Source organism: Brachyhypopomus gauderio, chromosome 11 (assembly GCF_052324685.1).
Source record: "Brachyhypopomus gauderio isolate BG-103 chromosome 11, BGAUD_0.2, whole genome shotgun sequence".
In the NCBI taxonomy this organism is placed as follows: Eukaryota; Metazoa; Chordata; class Actinopteri; order Gymnotiformes; family Hypopomidae; genus Brachyhypopomus; species Brachyhypopomus gauderio.
Genome location: NC_135221.1, coordinates 21,579,674 through 21,597,855, shown reverse-complemented (window position 1 = coordinate 21,597,855; position 18,182 = coordinate 21,579,674). Strand labels below are relative to the sequence as shown.

The following is an 18,182-nucleotide window of genomic DNA, read 5'->3' as shown; positions in this document are numbered from 1 at the left end:
GTAGGAGCTGTAGGGAGCCGTACGGAGCAGAGCTCTGGAGGGTCTGTAGGAGCCGTAGGGAGCTGTAGGAGCTGTAGGGAGATGTAGGGAGCAGAGCTCTGGAGGGAGCCATAGGGAGCCATAGGGAGCCATAGGGAGGTGTAGGGAGCAGAGCTCTCGAGGGTCTGTAGGAGCCGTAGGGAGCCATAGGGAGCCGTAGGGAGCAGAGCTCTGGAGGGTCTGTAGGAGCTGTAGGGAGCTGTAGGGAGCAGAGCTCTAGAGTGTCTGTAGGAGCCGTAGGGAGCCATAGGGAGCTGTAGGGAGCAGAGCTCTCGAGGGTCTGTAGGAGCCGTAGGGAGCCATAAGGAGCCGTATGGAGCAGAGTTCTGGAGGGTCTGTAGGAGCTGTTTACAGGCCACTGTAAATGCAGCAACAAGCACACAAACCAAAAGCCAAACTCCGTTTACAAGGATATAATAATGTCAGTGATTAAGTTCAGAGGCTGTAGTCTTACATCTTGTTTGTACATTACATGCTACCAAACCAAAATCTCTCACTGTATATGCATTGTATGACTGGTATGATCACAGTGAGTTGTGTATGTAAAAATGTCTAAAATAATCCTAGGTGGTGGGGCTACCAGGATGCAGCATGAAATTTTTATTTTATTATTTTTATAATTTTTTACATAAGTGGAAACACAGTGAGTTCGAAGGATTCTTCTTTCAGAGTGAAGGATGATAATTTGCTTTAGATGGAAATCACAGCAGCTTTTATTTTATTTTATTTGAAACACAAACATCTGAAAGCATATAAAGAAGAGCTCCAGTAGTAAAAGTCTTATGTCAGTTTAAATGCTTTCACAGGGTTAGGGCTAAAACGACACTTGAACATGGACCTTATGGCTAAGACAGTGGGAGAAAAAAAAACATGTCGTGTCTTTAAAACATCACGTATCCACTTTAGAAACACACAGTAGTGCGTAATGCTTCAGGCATCCTGTTATTTCAGAGTGAGAAGAATGTTGAAATTGAGTGGACAAAAAGTGGCTGCATGTGACAGGGCCCCTGGGTAGAGAGCACAGTGATGGAGGACAGCACAGTGACGGAGGACAGCACAGTGATGGAGGACAGCACAGTGATGGAGGACAGCACAGTGATGGAGGACATCAGTGACGGAGGACAGCGCAGTGATGGAGGACAGCACAGTGACGGAGGACAGCGCAGTGACGGAGGACAACAGTGACGGAGGACAGCACAGTGACGGAGGACAACAGTGACGGAGGACAGCACAGTGACGGAGGACTACAGTGACGGAGGACAACAGTGACGGAGGACAGCACAGTGACGGAGGACAGCAGTGAGGGAGGACAGCACAGTGAGGGAGGACAGCAGTGACGGAGGACAACAGTGACGGAGGACAGCACAGTGACGGAGGACAACAGTGACGGAGGACAGCACAGTGACGGAGGACAGCAGTGACGGAAGGCTGTTTTCAGAACACGCTGGAGCTGCCTGGAGAGCAGGATGTCCTGTGCTCTCCACCATTGTCCAGTACTCTGCTTGCGTGGGACCTCGGCCCAAGGTCAACATCCCCTTTGTCACGCTGAGACCCCAGTACATACAGACACACACAGACGCACGCACAGCCCACGCCAAGACGCACTTACGCAGACGCATGTATATAAAATCATGCACACATGGATACATTAATAGACCTTGTGTAGATGTTGGCCATCATACAGTGTGAACTACTCCAACATTAGTCTGTGTTAGGCTACATAAGGATCACACATATGTATTAAATATTGTCTGTTGAGGCTCAAAATAACTTTAAATGAGTCACTTAAAATAGGCTTCTTCCACTCAGAGTTAAATCGGGAATAGACAGTCAGACAAACACTGTTGTGTGAAAGTGTCAAGAGTAGCATCATGTGTCTAGGGTATTTGTGGTTTACTTAAAATGAAATCTACACAAGTTGCTGACCATCTAATCAGATCGTTTTGAAAATATATCGTCCTTGTTATGACTCCCTCAATAGACAAAGCCATAAAATGTATTTATTTATGATTAATTAGTCTTTTAAAATGCTTATTCCGTCAACTAGTAGTGTGTAATGTGAGTGATGACAGCAGTTGCCCCCCCCGCCAGCACCTTCCCGACGGCTCCCTGGCGCCCCTCCTCTCCAGCCGCCACAATCCTATTGTCTCGTTTCCTGTGACCGCTCAACTTGTCGGTTTGACTATGTTCTTCAGATTAACTACAGGACACCGTTATATAGGGCCAGACTAACGGATTCCTAATACCGTTCTCTCAGGTTGATTCATCCTTTTCAGAAAAGGCTGAAAGACAAAATTTCAACATAGCGTTAAATTTTTTCCTGTGTGGTGCGGTTATTGAACAGGTCAGAGCGCGTGGAGGTTTAAATGAAATTGTTCATGTTTCCTCACAAATTCACGTATTTCAAGAGCTTCGTGGACGGGGGAGACGGAGAAAGGTCTCTTGCAGATATAAGGTTTAAATTCCCGAATACGACAACGACTTTGAATCGATGCACAAAGAAAATACGAGAACTCAAACTGAGGTAAGTAGCTACACTATCGTGGAGACTGCTTGATAAAGCTGTAGTTCGACAAACTGAAAAAGGAAATCCGTTATGTCAGTACCTCACCGGCTGTATCACATTTTTTGTCGGGATTTCCAGCACAATAACAGTGAAGAGATGCTTAGTTGTGTAAACTAATGAAAACTGAACCTCACTAAACTAAATTTCATTGAAGTCGTGGAGAAAGACTACATATATTGAATGTGACAGATAAGAAAGATGACAGAGCTTAAGTCCATTGTATGGAAATACAATTTTCTTATAATGTCATTGTCCTACATCCTCTGATACATTTGGACCCAGGTTGTTTAACATCTTTACCAGGTAGAGAATAGTGCTTAGGTGTCAAAAATAATGATGTTCATCTTTTTTTGTTTCTCAATGGCTATTAACAGACATTAATATTTTAATATGAGTAAAATAACCAAATAACAGGCCTATAGTCATTATAAAAGAACCTTAGGCACCGATGTAACAAGCTGAAGTGGAAATCCACACTAAACATGTCTGTGTGAGTAACCTTTAAAGTGACAGTCACGTTGTGATTTTCACAATAGATTAGTTTGCCAATATTAATACATTAAAAACAGGATCTCATATGAATAAATATATTGCCTCTATTTTTCATCATCCTACTGTTCACTTACCTCTCTGTCCCCATAAAGAATGAGTAAAGAAACCTGATATATTTTCAGGGGATTGTATGAACCTAATGATTACATCATAGACTATTTCAAAGAATGGTATAGATCTTCCACCACCATTTTCATACAGCAAACATCTGCATTTACACACAGGGAGGGTTATCCACTAAAACTTGCGCAGAACAAAGATAAATGTTCTCTTCCTGTATGAACTCTACATAAGATAAATTGTGACTTAGTTTATGTGATAAGATTGAGCTAATGCCAATTTTCAATATTTTTACCCCAAAGAAAAACCACTTTGATTGACCAATGCAGGTTGGTCTTCAACAATTCAATTGCAGATTAGGAGAGGAGAGATGTGAATCAGGAAGTGGAAATAAACTAATTCTTGGTCCTTCAGATGTTTCTGAATGTTTGTCAATCAGTTTCTGATTACATGAGTATCTACAGCACTGTTTACTGTTTTCTTTGTTTGCAAACAAACAAACATACATGTAACATCAGTGTTACATGCAATCAATGTTTTCAGCGCAGCGAAACAGTAAAATGTCCTACTTATATCGTTCAATTACATTTAGCTTAAAAATGAATTTTGTCTTTAATCTATTTTGCAATTACAAATGCAATTTAATTTACAATGTTATGTCATAAAATATCATCAAAGTGATCCAAAATGCCCTTTTAAAATGAACATTACATTATTTATAACTTCAGTAGTTAGTATGATTGCATATTTCCAGTCAGCTGTGTTTACCTAACAACCTAACATCAAGGCTGAAAAGTAAACAATATTTGTTGTAGTGGCACCACTGTTAAAGATCCTCAGAGGTTACACTTAGGTGACGTCATTAAGTCATCTCAGGCACAGTTTACTTCATCCGGGGGCAAACTGTCAAGTGGCCTCGGAGGCCAGAGCCTGCCAGTGACGGGCCCAGGGGCCGACCGGAGCCTGGGCCGCCTCAGCACACTGGCCGTATTGTGAGCCTGCCGTCTGGGAGCGCCCGGCACAGTGTGGGCATTGTGAGGGCCCTGTGAAAACGCAAGGAAGATGTCACATTTGCGGCCGGCTCCCACAGAGCGTAATGGACTGGAGGGTGCGTACTGACGCTAGAGGGGAGAGCACGGCCTCCAAGGGCACCGCCGGCCCCACAGACGAGGTGTCTTCCCCAGCTCCCATCACCAGCGGGCTTAGGGAGAGGGCTGTGGATGGTCAATGAGGCCATTAGTAAGGTTGAGGTTGTGTTAGATGACCAACACGGTGTTGCTGCCTTGGCCATCCAGTCTGCCCCTTTGCACCAGTTGGTAACAGTTGTTAGCAGCATTACGACTGAAGGCTTGGTTTGATGACCTCTGCATTGAAGACACAAAACCCAACAGTAGACATGTAGGCTACAGATAAGAAAATACTCTGGAGCTGTACTGATATTGGATACGTGTATATTTGCATTTGCTAGTGTTATTGCTGCTAAAATGAGTTTATTAATTTTAAATTTACACATGGACATCAATAGAATTTCATTAGATGTGTACAAAAAATACCACCTACACTTCAATCAAAACAAAAATAATGCATCAAAGGACCACTAACATAGCGATCTACACATGAGGTACGTTAGGTAAGTAATACAATCTGCTGGACTTGGCACAATAAGTCAAATTCAGCAGAGGAGTGATGATGATGGAAGCCTTCTTCACATCCGTCACCCCACTCATCGTCTGTCAGGGCACCGCCCAGCTGCGTAGACCATTCTCTAAGCACTGCGCTGATAACAGGCCAGAGCAGACGGGTGACACTGAGAGATGCTAAATACCTCAGATTTGCATGGCGGGATCTGTTAGGCCTGATTTTTCAATAGGCAATACTGTAGACTGTAGAATAGATCATTAACCACTTATAATGCCAATAGTGTACAATATAATGGATAATAGAATTTTACTGGTGAGAACTTGTGACGCTGAAGTGTGGTTTAAAACGTAAAGTTTTAAGTTAGTAAGGTTCAAAGCCAGTCTTGGAAATGGAAGTCTTTGTTTTTCAGATTCATATCTAAACTCTTGTACCACCTACACAGTCCAGCAGGTGAAATTTTTCAATACATTTGGAATCCGCAGGATTTATATCCTGATATGAAACTATGCATCTCTGTTGATTGAAGTCTGTAGATAAAAATAAAAAACCTGCAGGAGAGACAGAAATCAGTTTGAAGTGCATGAGGTTGAAGGCCAAGACAACAACACAATAGAGCATTCTGGGTGAAAGGTAATGCTGCTCCTAGCGCAAGACACGTGCGGCAGAACTCTGCCAGAGGTGCTCCATGTCTTTGTCTTCTGCTAAATCTCTTCCTTTCGCTGCCCTCACCCCCACAGGAAGCAGAATTTGGCTGGGCCGACACACTGAAGAAGATGAAAGCTGTGTGTGCCTTTGTGCTACACGCCCACTGCGTTTGGAGCGTATTTCGATGATGGGCTGGGCAGTGTGCTTTGGCCGCAGCTCTTTTTGACACCCGTGAATTTGCAGGGAGCGGAAGTCCCTCCCACGGGACTGCTGCCACAATGGCGAGTCTGGTGCTGAACGAGACCGGCGTGGAGGACTGTGGCATCGACGACTCGTTTAAGTACAACCTGTACGGCGTGGTGTACAGCATCGCCTTCGTGGTGGGCCTCGTCACCAACTGCGCCTCCCTCTTCGTCTTCTGCTGCCGAATGAAAATGCGCAACGAGACGACCCTCTTCATGACGAACTTGGCGCTGTCGGACTTGATATTTGTGTTCACCTTGCCGTTTAAGATCTATTACAACGTAAGACGCCACTGGCCGTTCGGTGACACCCTGTGCAAGATCTCCGGCGGAGCCTTCATCACGAACATCTACGGCAGCATGCTCTTCCTCACCTGCATCAGCGTCGACCGCTTCCTGGCCATCGTCCATCCCTTCCGCTCGCGCTCCGTCCGCACCCGGCGCAACGCTGCCGTCGTGTGCGCCTTGATCTGGCTGTTGATCCTGGGCGGAGGCATGTCGGTCACCTTCTTTTCCGCCACGAACCGCAGCAAGGCCACCACCACTTGCTTTGAGGGCTTCTCGCAGAAGACATGGAAGACCTACCTCTCCAAGATCACCATCTTCATCGAGGTGGTGGGCTTCCTCATCCCCCTGCTCATCAACCTGGCCTGCTCCTCCATGGTCCTGCGGACCCTGCGCAGGCCCGCCACGCTCTGCCAGATCGGCACCAACAAAGAGCGCGTGCTGCGAATGATCGTGGTGCATCTGGCTATTTTCATCGTGTGCTTCGTCCCCTATAACTCTGTCCTGTTTGTCTACGCCATGGTGCGCACGCAAGCCCTGGCCAGCTGTTGGTTGGAACGGCTGGCACGTACCCTGTACCCCATCACCCTCTGCGTGGCTGCCTTCAACTGCTGCTTTGACCCTGTGGTCTATTACTTCACCTCAGAGTCCTTTCAGAAGTCTCTGACTACTGGGAAGTGTCACGGCAAGCAGGAGAACACGCTACGCAGCGAAGCTCCTGGCTCCAGCAAGGAGAACACCTGCATGGAAACAGTGGAAGGAAACGCAGCCTCCAGCAACGGAAAAGAACAGATCACAGAGACTCACTTTTGAGCAGCAGTGAGGGGATCACACCACGAGTCTCAGGAAAGTTCAAGAGGAGCTTTGCGAAGGTCTTTATTGAGACCTTTCCTCTATGCTCAGACAGAGGAAACCATTGGAATTCAGACTTTGGCCAAAACATGAAATAATTTAGGCCTAAAAGACTAGTTCATTTTTCATTTGATTGTACAGGTCAGGTCCAACACTGTTTTTGTTAAGGTCTCTCATTGTATGGGAGCAATAAACATTGATTAAAATTAATTTTTTTTGGTTAAAAGTAGCAAAGCAGCCAGATCTGCACTGTGCTTGGGTAATGTTTCACCTGAGCTATTGATTTTGTCTATGTTCTTGTTAAAAACTGTATGGATTTAGCACTCCTAAATTAACCATTAGAAATGTAAACATAAAATTTGTTACTGAACTATTAGTGGTTTAAGTTTCTTAGTGTGCACATGCACACAATTGCACTGAATAGCAGGAGATTTTCTTATTTTTATATAATGACACTTGTACTTGTATAAAATTGCCAGGTTTAAAGAACCATCCTAACAAACAGCACTTTTACATGAATTTTGTGTTTGAATGTCTGCTTCTACTAAAGCTCAAACTCCACAGGCAGTTGAAATGCAATGTTGCGTTCTCTTCATCAACCAAACACTTGATCAGAACAGAGCAATCCTAACCTGAAGAAATAACTGAGAATACATGTATTAATTTTGAATGAACATCCATGATTTCAGAGCAGCTAAACTAAGATTTAATACCACAGCTGCAGAAGTGTTGTGCTATTAACTGAAGCGTCAGTCATCAGCACTCAAGCCTGTCCCAGGCGTAGGAAACCCCCGTGTGTGCTGAAGACCTTGGTGAGAACACGTGTTTAAGGGTTCCCTCACTCAGAGAGTGGTGAGCTTAATGAACATTACTTCTCCACACTCTGACTCATGCAGCAGTTTGCTGCAGATGTAATGTGTCTTGTGCAGAGGAAAAGGGAAAAAACTTTGAAGTCCGGTGTTTCCCTGGCGGAGTGTTTATTTTGACTACAGCGGTGGGTCATTGTTTCCCTCTGAACACGGAGGCTTAATCAGGTTTGGGTCCTGTGAGTTGCCCTAATGTGCTTAAACATGTTGTTATTGGGCTTGCCACATTTCCTCTATTGGTTTAGTGAGCAGACTCCAAATGAGTCTCTTGGCTGATATGGGGCCAGAGGCCCAGCTGTGGTTTTGAGCGGTGTCAGAGTCAGACGCTCTGGGCTGGAGAGTCGGGGAATGACAGGTCAAACCCGTGACCTCCCAGTGCACAGCTGTGTATGGCCAAGTGGTGTGATGAAAGGGATCGTGCTGTTTAATGAAGAACAGTGTCCAATAGCAGAGCAGGAGCAACACCATCCAGTGCTCCAGTGGCGACGGACATGATGGCCGAATGCAAAGTGGCTTGATAATCACTCTGGAGAAATTTGTGTATCAGAACCAAAGGGCACCGCAAAAGCTCTGTACAGAGTGGCATGGGCCAGATGGAGGCAGACATCGCACAGCAGCTGTATGGAGAAACGCAGCCAGGGTGACGCGATGGTAGCGGAGGTCAAGGGTCATGAGGATATGTGGGGGAAACACAGGAAGAGGAAGCCAAGGGAGGATCAGGTGACCCAGCAAGTGCCAAGAGATGAAAGATTTACATCTGGGATTCACAAGGAACCATGTAATCTGTCATTAATCTTAAGTCCAATTTTTATTGAGAAGTTGAAGGGTCTGTTCAGTCAGTTCACTTTATTTCATTTTTCTACAGCACTTTTCCACAGGTTACCATAACACACCTTTCACAGTATCACCTGTCTTGTTTTTTCTGGTTTTACAACAATGAGTTTTTGTGCAATGCTTACTAATAGCACCAGTTTTATGTAGCAGAAATTCAGAAATTTCTTTAAAATTTTCCTTAAAATTTCTTAACATTTCTTAAACAGCAGTACAGCTACTCAGTACTCCACTGAGTGAAATGATATAATATCGAAAGTAAATTTTAATATTGTTGGTTTCTAATCAGCACCATTATGCCAGGTACTAGATTTAACTCTGAAAGATTCTTTTTTGTTTACTTGTTTGTATCTTTCTTTTAATCATACCTTAGCAGTAAAATGAGATGGTCAGTAATTAATAATGTTAATAATGTAATGTGCCATATTTTGTCAATTGTGATTTTTACACCCCAATCAAAATTTGTCCTCCGCTTATAACCCATCTGTGCAGTCAGAACACACACACACACACTAGTGATTACTAGGGGGCTGTGGATCACACGTGCCCAGAGCGGTGGGCAGCCCTAGCCCGGCGCCCGGGGAGCAGTTGGGGTTAGGTGCCTTGCTCAAGGGCACCTCAGTCATGGCCTGTCTGGAAATCAAACCCACGACCCTCCGGTCACAAGACCAGTTCCCTAACCGCCAGGCCATGACTGCCCCTAAAGTCAGACAGGGAATCATTTATCTCTAAAAATTGTTATCTGGATGTTCATACTGCTGGTTCAGCTAAACTCACATGGCAAAGTAAAACATTTAAATGTATTTATTTATTTTTGTGACTGCTAATGGAGATAACCCCCATGAGAAGAGTCTAGAAGTCTGAAACTAAATATATTAAGAATGTGTCAAAGTTTGGAGAATATTTTGGAGTCAATTAGTTCCTACAGCTGATGGACAGTGATGGCCCTCTGATTCTGGTCATCGTCAGACTCGTTTATGGCTATTGTGGTGCTTCTCAATAGAGTTGTATAATCCAGGTTCAGAAAGTAAATGTCCTCACCAGGATTTTGCTCAAGCTTGCTAGGTTTCTAATTAGTGCAATCCAGGTAAAATAAGTGGAATCAACACAATTCAGGAAGCCTGAGCAAAATCCTGGTGAGGACTTTTACTTTCTGAACCTGGACTATACAACTCTGCATAATGCTCTTTCCAAATTCACGTTCACGTTCTTGCGTCTGTCAAATCAATGTAGCTCTTTCCTACCCTCTAGTGTCGAGTAATAGCTAATCATTCGGAAAAATACTTATAACAGCCATGACCAGTAGGCGGCGTTGTCTACCTTCAATCGTTGTCTTATGCTATGTGGTAAAATTATTGAATATGTTTAGCCTGAATAACTTTCTGAGCCACTATTCTGTTATTTTGATCAATTGTGTCCACAGTATTAGTAGGTTGTTCATGTCAATCTAAACTTAATTTGCTTGGCTCAGTAGACAGTAAACATTGTATATGTATGTAAATATGTAATCTGTATATATCTTAATTTCTAAATCTAACATCTGAACAGCTTGTTTACATTAAATGAATTCTTAGACAAAAAGGTTGAATGAACAGCGAAATACAGCGGTCTTGTTGGACAAAGACAGCTCTAGAGAATAGCCCTAAGAGTTATTAATATACGGTACAAACAAAAGCTTTCATAACATAAACACAATAAAATGCAACAACACCACATGGTAAACATATCAACATTTAAACAAAATATATTATTTAATGTGTATATATATAACTACACATAAAATGTGTATGTAATGTGTGTTTAGCAAAGTGCGGAAATACTGGCTAAAACAGTTTATGATCATAGGAAGATATGATGATAAGATCATAGGAAGAAAGACACCCCACACACACACCCACATATCTACCCACACACACAGACATACCCATAAAACATTCAGTAAATACAATTACACCTTCTGCAAACAGTTCCAGACAATGTTAAAAGAATGACATTGCATTATTACATCTGTTATGTCTTATTGTGTGTATTTTGTACATCTCAAGCATTCATTTTAAACGTAACTTATTAAGGACAAATTTGAAAACAATTCTGTATGTTAAAAGTGGAACCTGAAACTTTCGATGTGCTTAATTATAGGTGTCCTCTGCAGAGTGATATATATACACTGGTGTATATATATATATTGGTAGTGCTTTATTATGACAGGTCTTAATTAGTAGTTCTAATTAGTAGCAAAATCTAATAGCTTGTTAGTTACTGATAATAATAACTACATACTTACAATATCAGTACATATGTAGTTCTATTATTTAGTATCATTTACAGGCATGTCATGTTTTTTAAACACTTCAAAAGTACAGTGATAGGAGGTAACACAACAGACCTAGTGTTCTAAATGCTGCGGTATTGGTCATTAGTTTCTTATGTTCTTATCACTGATGGTGCTGATTGCTTGACTTGTATGGCACAGTCACACACAACCTACTGAAAGAGCTTGGTGCTGTTTTAAAAGCACATATAGAGATTAGAAGAAATAAAACAAAAAGAATGTTGTTTGTTGAGTGGCACCTGTATTTAGCACCAGAGCAGTCCGTTTAACAGGATACTGTAAGATATTGTGAAGATATATCTTGGGTTAATTAGTTAAAATTACACTATTTATTTATAATCCATTTATATAATAATAATTACTAATAAACTATTAGATAATGATTAAGTTAATATTCATTAGAGCCTGTTATTATAAATTGTAACTAAAATGTTAATCTTCAGTGCAGGACTTCATCACGGGTTGGTAGCAGCATGGCTAAGGTTGAGCATGTTGCTAACCTGCAGTTTAACTGAACCTTCATCTAATTCAGTTTAACTGAACCTTCATCTAATTCAGTTTAACTGAACCTTCATCTAATTCAGTTTAACTGAACCTTCATCTAATTCAGTTTAACTGAACCTTCATCTAATTCAGTTTAACTGAACCTTCATCTAATTCAGTTTAACTGAACCTTCATCTAATTCCTTTTTTGGTGAAATTACACAATTGGCACAACTGACTTTAACCCAATAGCAGTTTTTTGTTCTCTAATAACACTTATGAAACAAGCCTGTCTGAAACTGCCTCAGTACACCTGCTACACACACACACACATTTGCACACCTACGCACACACACACACACACACACACACACAGCACACATTACTCTCATACCTGTTACTAAAACTGAGTGACATGAAGATCTGTGCATGACTTTCCATTCCATTTAGCAGCAAAGTGGAAACTTGTTTATGTTTATCATACTCTTTCAACCTAGGCACGATGTGCATGTAACTCAAAATGTTAAATATACAAATATAATACGGATTTGGAATTGTACATTAAAATCTACAAGAGCTGACTTTGACTGTGGTGCACTGGTAAAGATGTGAAAGTCACTGCCCCATAAGCAAACGCTCTTGCTGAATAAACACATCACTCTGTTGTTAGAGCTTACACTTTTTATAAAAACTTTTATTTCCTGCAGAATAACACATTGTGGCAGAAAGTGTGCACTGTCTCAGGGTGGTTCTGTGAATGTGACAATGGTATGAGTGTAATGTCCAGTCAAACAGCAATCTGACTTCCTCTCCAAACTTCCTTTAAAAAGGGGAAATTTCAATAATGTCCAACAGCCACATTTTTTTCATTGGTTTTCTATAGCGTGACGCAGCCTGTGGACAGACTTTGGTACGTAACCATACTTTGACTTATTTAAGTGTTTGATTGAGCTGCACACTCTGACATATTACATGTGAATTGTCATACTGTCAGTATCTAAATGGTTTGGATCTGGTAAATAGATTTTAACAGGTAAAATTTCTGTGGAGAAACTTTCCTGTCTGGAACTAAACAGAAAGACGTTTCTTGGATTCAGCTCAACTACATGCACGAATAACATGTTCTGTCCTGCTTGTCATGTCTGTCTTCTTTAGAAAACACAGCCAAAATACTGCAAGCCATGAACCAGGCCAGAAAAAAACCCTCTGCGTCCTTTGTTTCATTTTACAGTAGAGCTTTGAGCAAGTAATAAGGAGACTTACAACATGTCAGACCCGAATAGGAATGAATTATCAAGCGCTCCTGTGGTGGTGAAACGTGTAGCTCTCTCTCAGAGCTGGACACAGGAACAGCACGGAGCTCTCCAGATCCACTGGTGGAGATACGGACTAAGCAGTTTTTTTATCTCCAGAAGGTCCATGCTGCCATGCGAAGGGTGGAGTCACGTTCATCTACATGTGTTTACAGACTTCTCATTCGTCACGCGTGTTGCGTGTGCTCAGGTAGATCAAGTTCACATGCTCGTGAAGCAGAAACGTGGCCGCAGCCATGCACCATGTGACGGAGTAGCGTGCAAGGTTTGCTTTTACCGCATTTCAGACACAAGCAGCCCTGCAACAAGCAGCAAACGACTTCGGCTCAGATAAGGGCAACTTCCTCCTCGTGCAAGAAAGGTGGCGTGGGGGAGGGGATGAGAAAACGGCGGCAATTTGGTGAGAACTGCTCAGCATTGGGAGCAGGTTGCAGAGGTAGACACCAGACCGGAGCCTGCACACCTCGTCTGTACCAGGTAGGACAACAGGTGCCAGGTGTACACCCACATGTCTCGCCTGTGTCTGTGTGGAATATTGAACAATGTTCAGATACAAAACCAATAACTGTGTCTAGGGTGAAAGAGAGGACTCTTATTCTTACACGACACTTCTTTTCACCACAATGTGTGAAATTCAGGGTGCGTGTGCAAATGGGGGTATGACAGTGTTTGTTTATAGGTCAAGTACTTTTCAGTTACGTTTACTACAGTACCTTTTGTTTGACTGGCTGAAAGCAGTGTTGTGATGACAAGAACATGGAAAAACATGGAAATATTATGAGAAGCATGAAAAGAACAACCACAAATCAAATCCTGAAACCATGTCCTGGTGTCTCTGGATATGTGTTAATTTCACTGTGATGCATTCCCAAATTTAAACATCCATAAGACCGATGAAAATGACAGAAAACCCTGCAGAAGCTGGCTTTTGTTGGTCTTACTTAGAAGTCCACTACTGAGAAATCTTAATACCATTTCCATATAGAATATTGTCTGTCATCAATACCAATTGGAGCAAATGCTTAAATGACTAAATTAGCCTGATGTCAAATTAATTCAAGCAAGAGAAACTCACTCTGTTTCCAAAAGGGCACCGAGGGTGCTGTACTCCACTAAGGAAGCAACCCTCAAACACTTCCTTTCATCCACTATGACATTTAAAGGCTTCTCACCAACCAAACACCTGCATGTTTTATCATGTTATCTTCTTCCCCTTGCCGTCATGCTTAGTGTCTAACCATGCAAACACCATCACCCCTCCTCACCAGACGACATACAGGAAGGGAGTTGGCACTTATGAAACATGTGTAGGGTCTAAACTGTATGTCTGGATCAGTGGATTTTCCTTGGTACTGTGGATAGGAGAACTGCTTAGCTGATTCCAAACCACATCCTGTTATCATCACCGAAGCAATTAAACATTAATAAATCATTCAGATTAAGTGCAAGTCATTCATAATATATGTTGTGTTCGGGGGCTTGAGAAAAGTCGCAAATGTGAAGTTTAGTCATCATGAACAATTTAATGACCAATTTTCCAAACAATAGCGAATTAGAGTGTCATGAACTCACAAACATTATAGACTTCAGAGGGCAAACGTCTCTTCTAAATATTACAGCGAACTTCAGCTGAACATTTTAGTTCTTGTGAATGTGTGGAGAAATGTCTTCATTATTGAATGCTTATGTAAAGCAATTTGGCATAACTTGTTTTGATAGCTGACTCATGATGATCTATCAGTTTCATTTTTTAAAATTCAGCATCTTCCAATGAATTTGCTGAGTAAGTAGGACAACAGCCTAAAGCAATCTAGAAATGTTTTTCTTTGTTGGTTATTTCTTATAGCCTCTTCACTTTCTGTCTTGCAACATAAGGGATCTGTGGATTCTGCTGCCTTTTAGCGCGAATGAAAATTTGATCAGTTTATGAGATAAGAGTGTTTATATAAAATTTTCCTAAACACAGCAGGTACTGCATATCTGTTGATGCTTGTTAAACTGTAAAGTATATGTTTTTATTATATTATGTGTAGAACTGAATGCATGCTTATTCATAATCTGTTTTTGATTAATAGAGCTACCTACCTATGGCCCCTCCTTTCACTTCATCCAGTATGTTTTGGATAAATACATGAAACAAAATATCTATAATATCTATTATTATTATTATTATTATTATTATTATTATTATTATTGCTATTATTGTTGTTGTTGAAGTTTACATTTAAAGACTGAGCACGAGGGAGTACACTCACTGTAAAAGAACCCGCGTTCCTGTACAAAGGTGGCTTAGAGTGGCAAACGTGATATAACAGACACTTGCACAACCCCACACATTTTTTCAGTGTTTAGCCATGATCTAGACCAGGGGTGGCCAACCCGCATGCGGCTCTTTGCCTGGTTTCATTGGGCTCCCCAGGCGGTCCGCGGGCTCACCTGCACAAACGGGGCCACACACTGCTACATCTTCGTGGTGCGCGGTTTGTTTACAAGCCTAGCGAGCCGCTAATACTTTTAAAACCGGCGTAGTGGGAAACACGCATTTGACTGTCCTCACAGCTAATAATTTACACCCCCCCCCCCCGCTCAACAATCTACACTCGCCCATGTACGATGTGGCTCTTTGCCGTAACACATTAACAAAAGTGGCTCTTGGTCTATGACGGGTTGGCCACCCCCGAACTAGTCAAATGGCAAAGCAGATCACTTTCTAACTGCATGGCAGTACCTTGTCATGATAGACTGAAGGCCAGTGTCTTCACTGCCTGGCAAAACTGCACAGCCTGTACCATCTCAAAACATGGAACAGGAAGTCAAAGATGGAATGCCTGTCTGTGCAGAACGAAATATCACGCAGTCGTGATTAACCAAATAAACAATCAACAATAAGCAGAAGTGGGAGATCTTATTTTATTTAGAATTGTAGTGTTTGTGGTGCCATTATGATTGATGTGGGTAGGTTTTGGGCCATTACTATAATACAACCGAAATCAACAAACACTGTAGTACATACTGTAGTACATGTGTAGTACACTACATATCAACGTTTGAGCATGCGACCTGCTGGTGCTCTATTACTATATTTACACCATCTGCTAACTGCCAAATCACATGCTGCAACTCTGAAGTAAGATTTTAGTACTCTATTTTTCAAGCGAATTGCATGTTTGTTTAAGTGAATTCTTGAAGTTTAAAGTTTTAATAGATTTGTAGGAGATTAACCTGGATGAAGAGGCAGAGATGTTCTAGTAAATATAGGCAGGCAATATACAGAACTACAGTCAGTTTAATGTTCTCACTGTGGGCAACCTTAGTTACATAAACAGAGATGTAGCAGTTTTGGATGTTGCTATAACTCCCGAATGGCATGTCAACACTGCCACAACGTTTAACATGTGATGAAATATGGCATGATATATCCACTTTTCTTGTGACTAAACTTCCACCACTTGATGTGTGAGCTTTTAAGCCTCTTTGTAGTCTGTGCCTACTGCTTCTGATGCTGATGACAGGTTTGAATCAACATGAAGGTTAGACATCAGAACCCAAGGAAGCACACAGCACACAGCACACAGCACACAGCGAGCCCTTGGCATCAAAGGTCATCTTTACATTTTCAGATCCCTGCCATCCCTCTCGACCAGCCGCAATAAATGACGCAACCGTGCGGCAATGATCTCGTCGAACGACACGTCGGGGGTCCCCAACGGGACCTTCATCTGCAACTACAATATGGACGACTGGGAAAAACAGATGAACAAGCTCTACTCCTACTTCTACCTGCTCATCTTCATCCCCGGCTTGCTGGGCAACAGCCTTGGTCTTTGGGTCCTGTGTCGTTTTATAAGGTCAGTATCTCTACTTGGGCTTCGTACTGTATATACGCCCTGCCCACACACTACCGAAATGACTAAGTGGAGAACGCAGTTCGAAAGTGATTTGAACGTTTCCTGATCTGCTCCTGTCGCTTCTCTGGTTTGCAGCAAGAAAACCAAAGCCATCATCTTCATGATCAACCTAGCCATAGCTGATCTAGCTCACGTGCTCTCCCTGCCGCTACGCATCTTCTACTACCTGTCAGTCAACCACTGCTGGCCTTTTGGGAGCTGGATGTGCTTGTTGTGCTTCTACCTGAAGTATCTCAACATGTACGCCGGCATCGTCTTCCTGGTGTGCATCAGCGTCCAGCGCTGCGCCTTCCTCATGCGCCCCTTCTGCGCCAAGCGCTGGAAGCGTCGCTACGATGTGCGCATCAGCGCCGCCTTGTGGCTGGTGGTGGGACTCTGCTGCCTGCCCTTCATCCTGATGAGGACCAGTGAAGAGAAGACGCACCAGAACTGCACCAGCTGCTTCAAAGACTTGCCCATGCGCAAGGTGAACCTGCCGGTGGCCGTCACCATCATGACGTTCGGGGAGCTCCTGGGGTTCGTCGCTCCGCTGACCGTGATAGGCTTCTGCTCGTTCTTCATCGTGCGCTCGCTCCGGCGCAGCCTGCAGGCCGGCCACTCGGCCACGGACAAGAAGCGAGCCCTGCGCATGGTGCTGGTGTGCACGGGGGTCTTCATGGTGTGCTTCATGCCGTATCACATAAACTTCCTGCTGTACCTGATGGTCACGCAGGGCATCATCACCCAGTGCCCCACACAGCTGGTGGTCAAGCAGTTCCACCCCATCTCCCTCTGCATGGCCAGCCTCAACTGCTGCCTCAATCCCATCATCTACTACTTCCTGGCCACGGAGTTCCAGAAGCAGCTAAGCAAGCAGGGCAGCTCCGTGCTGAGGGGCCGGCTGATGAGTCTGGAGAGCACGTCCTCCTACAGGGAATAAGCTTGGAGCCTTTATGCATCTCAACACTGCACTGCCAGCCTGTGTCGGCATCCAGCTCAGGGCTTTTTGATGCACCTCTTCAGAGCTAAAACATAAAAGAGTCATTATGAAAGTAGTGACGCTTACTTTAACACTGTACAGTAACGAAACAAGAAAGCACCTTGCAGCCGGCTTTCACTTGTAATACTGCATTTCTGCCTATGTGGAGGTTCTCTGTGGGGTTGAACTGCCATGAAGGTCACCACTGAATGTATCTTAGAGGAAAAACTGAGTTGTATGGTGCCTGCTTTGAGTCTTTCGTACTTGAGTATTTTGCATTATTCAGATGTATGACTGTTTTTAAAAGGAAAAAGCAGAACATACAGTTTTTGTGATCCGCTTATCTAAGCAGAAACGCCATAAGACCTGCGCTTACTATGTTACAGCCGAAAACTCTTCTGAAATAAACATGCCGGAAACGACCACTTAAAGGATGTTTTGATGATCTTCTGAGATTATGTAAAACTGTAGAGAACCAGTTGTATGTAATGGAGCTAGTAATGGACCTAGTTCCTAATAGTATCTGCCCTGCTCTCATTATATTGTAGCATATTTTAAAATAACTAGTACTGGGTAGTGTCATATTTGTTCCCAAACCTAAATGAGTAT

The 18,182-nt window shown here is 42.9% G+C and overlaps 2 protein-coding genes and 1 long non-coding RNA gene across 3 annotated transcripts; 2 read left to right on the top strand and 1 right to left on the bottom strand.

Moving 5' to 3' along the window:
• Positions 1-2,166: 2,166 nt before the first annotated feature.
• On the top strand, positions 2,167-7,401 carry lpar4 (lysophosphatidic acid receptor 4). The gene is made up of 2 exons (XM_077022706.1): positions 2,167-2,563; positions 5,596-7,401. The coding sequence occupies exon 2, from the start codon at positions 5,782-5,784 to the stop codon at positions 6,841-6,843; it is 1,062 nt and encodes a 353-aa protein (XP_076878821.1). The 5' UTR covers positions 2,167-2,563; positions 5,596-5,781; the 3' UTR covers positions 6,844-7,401.
• A 5,116-nt stretch (positions 7,402-12,517) lies between these two features.
• On the top strand, positions 12,518-18,004 carry p2ry10 (P2Y receptor family member 10). Its single transcript, XM_077022707.1, has 3 exons — positions 12,518-13,184; positions 16,328-16,555; positions 16,691-18,004. Exons 2-3 carry the CDS (start codon positions 16,380-16,382, stop codon positions 17,532-17,534), a joined length of 1,020 nt encoding a protein of 339 aa, XP_076878822.1. The 5' UTR covers positions 12,518-13,184; positions 16,328-16,379; the 3' UTR covers positions 17,535-18,004.
• Positions 13,143-14,291, bottom strand: LOC143527473 (uncharacterized). Its single transcript, XR_013134135.1, has 3 exons — positions 13,783-14,291; positions 13,421-13,435; positions 13,143-13,230 (listed from the first exon to the last, which is right to left on the bottom strand). It is a non-coding gene; the product is annotated as an uncharacterized LOC143527473 (long non-coding RNA).
• Positions 18,005-18,182: the final 178 nt, after the last annotated feature.

What these genes read in the sequence shown, in the direction of transcription:
- lpar4 (XM_077022706.1), top strand. Translation starts at nt 5,782, where the DNA reads ATGGCGAGTCTGGTGCTGAACGAGACCGGCGTGGAGGACTGTGGCATC.
- p2ry10 (XM_077022707.1), top strand. Translation starts at nt 16,380, where the DNA reads ATGATCTCGTCGAACGACACGTCGGGGGTCCCCAACGGGACCTTCATC. An exon ending in GTCCTGTGTCGTTTTATAAG is followed by an intron (nt 16,556 to 16,690) that starts GTCAGTATCTCT and finishes TCTGGTTTGCAG; the next exon opens with CAAGAAAACCAAAGCCATCA.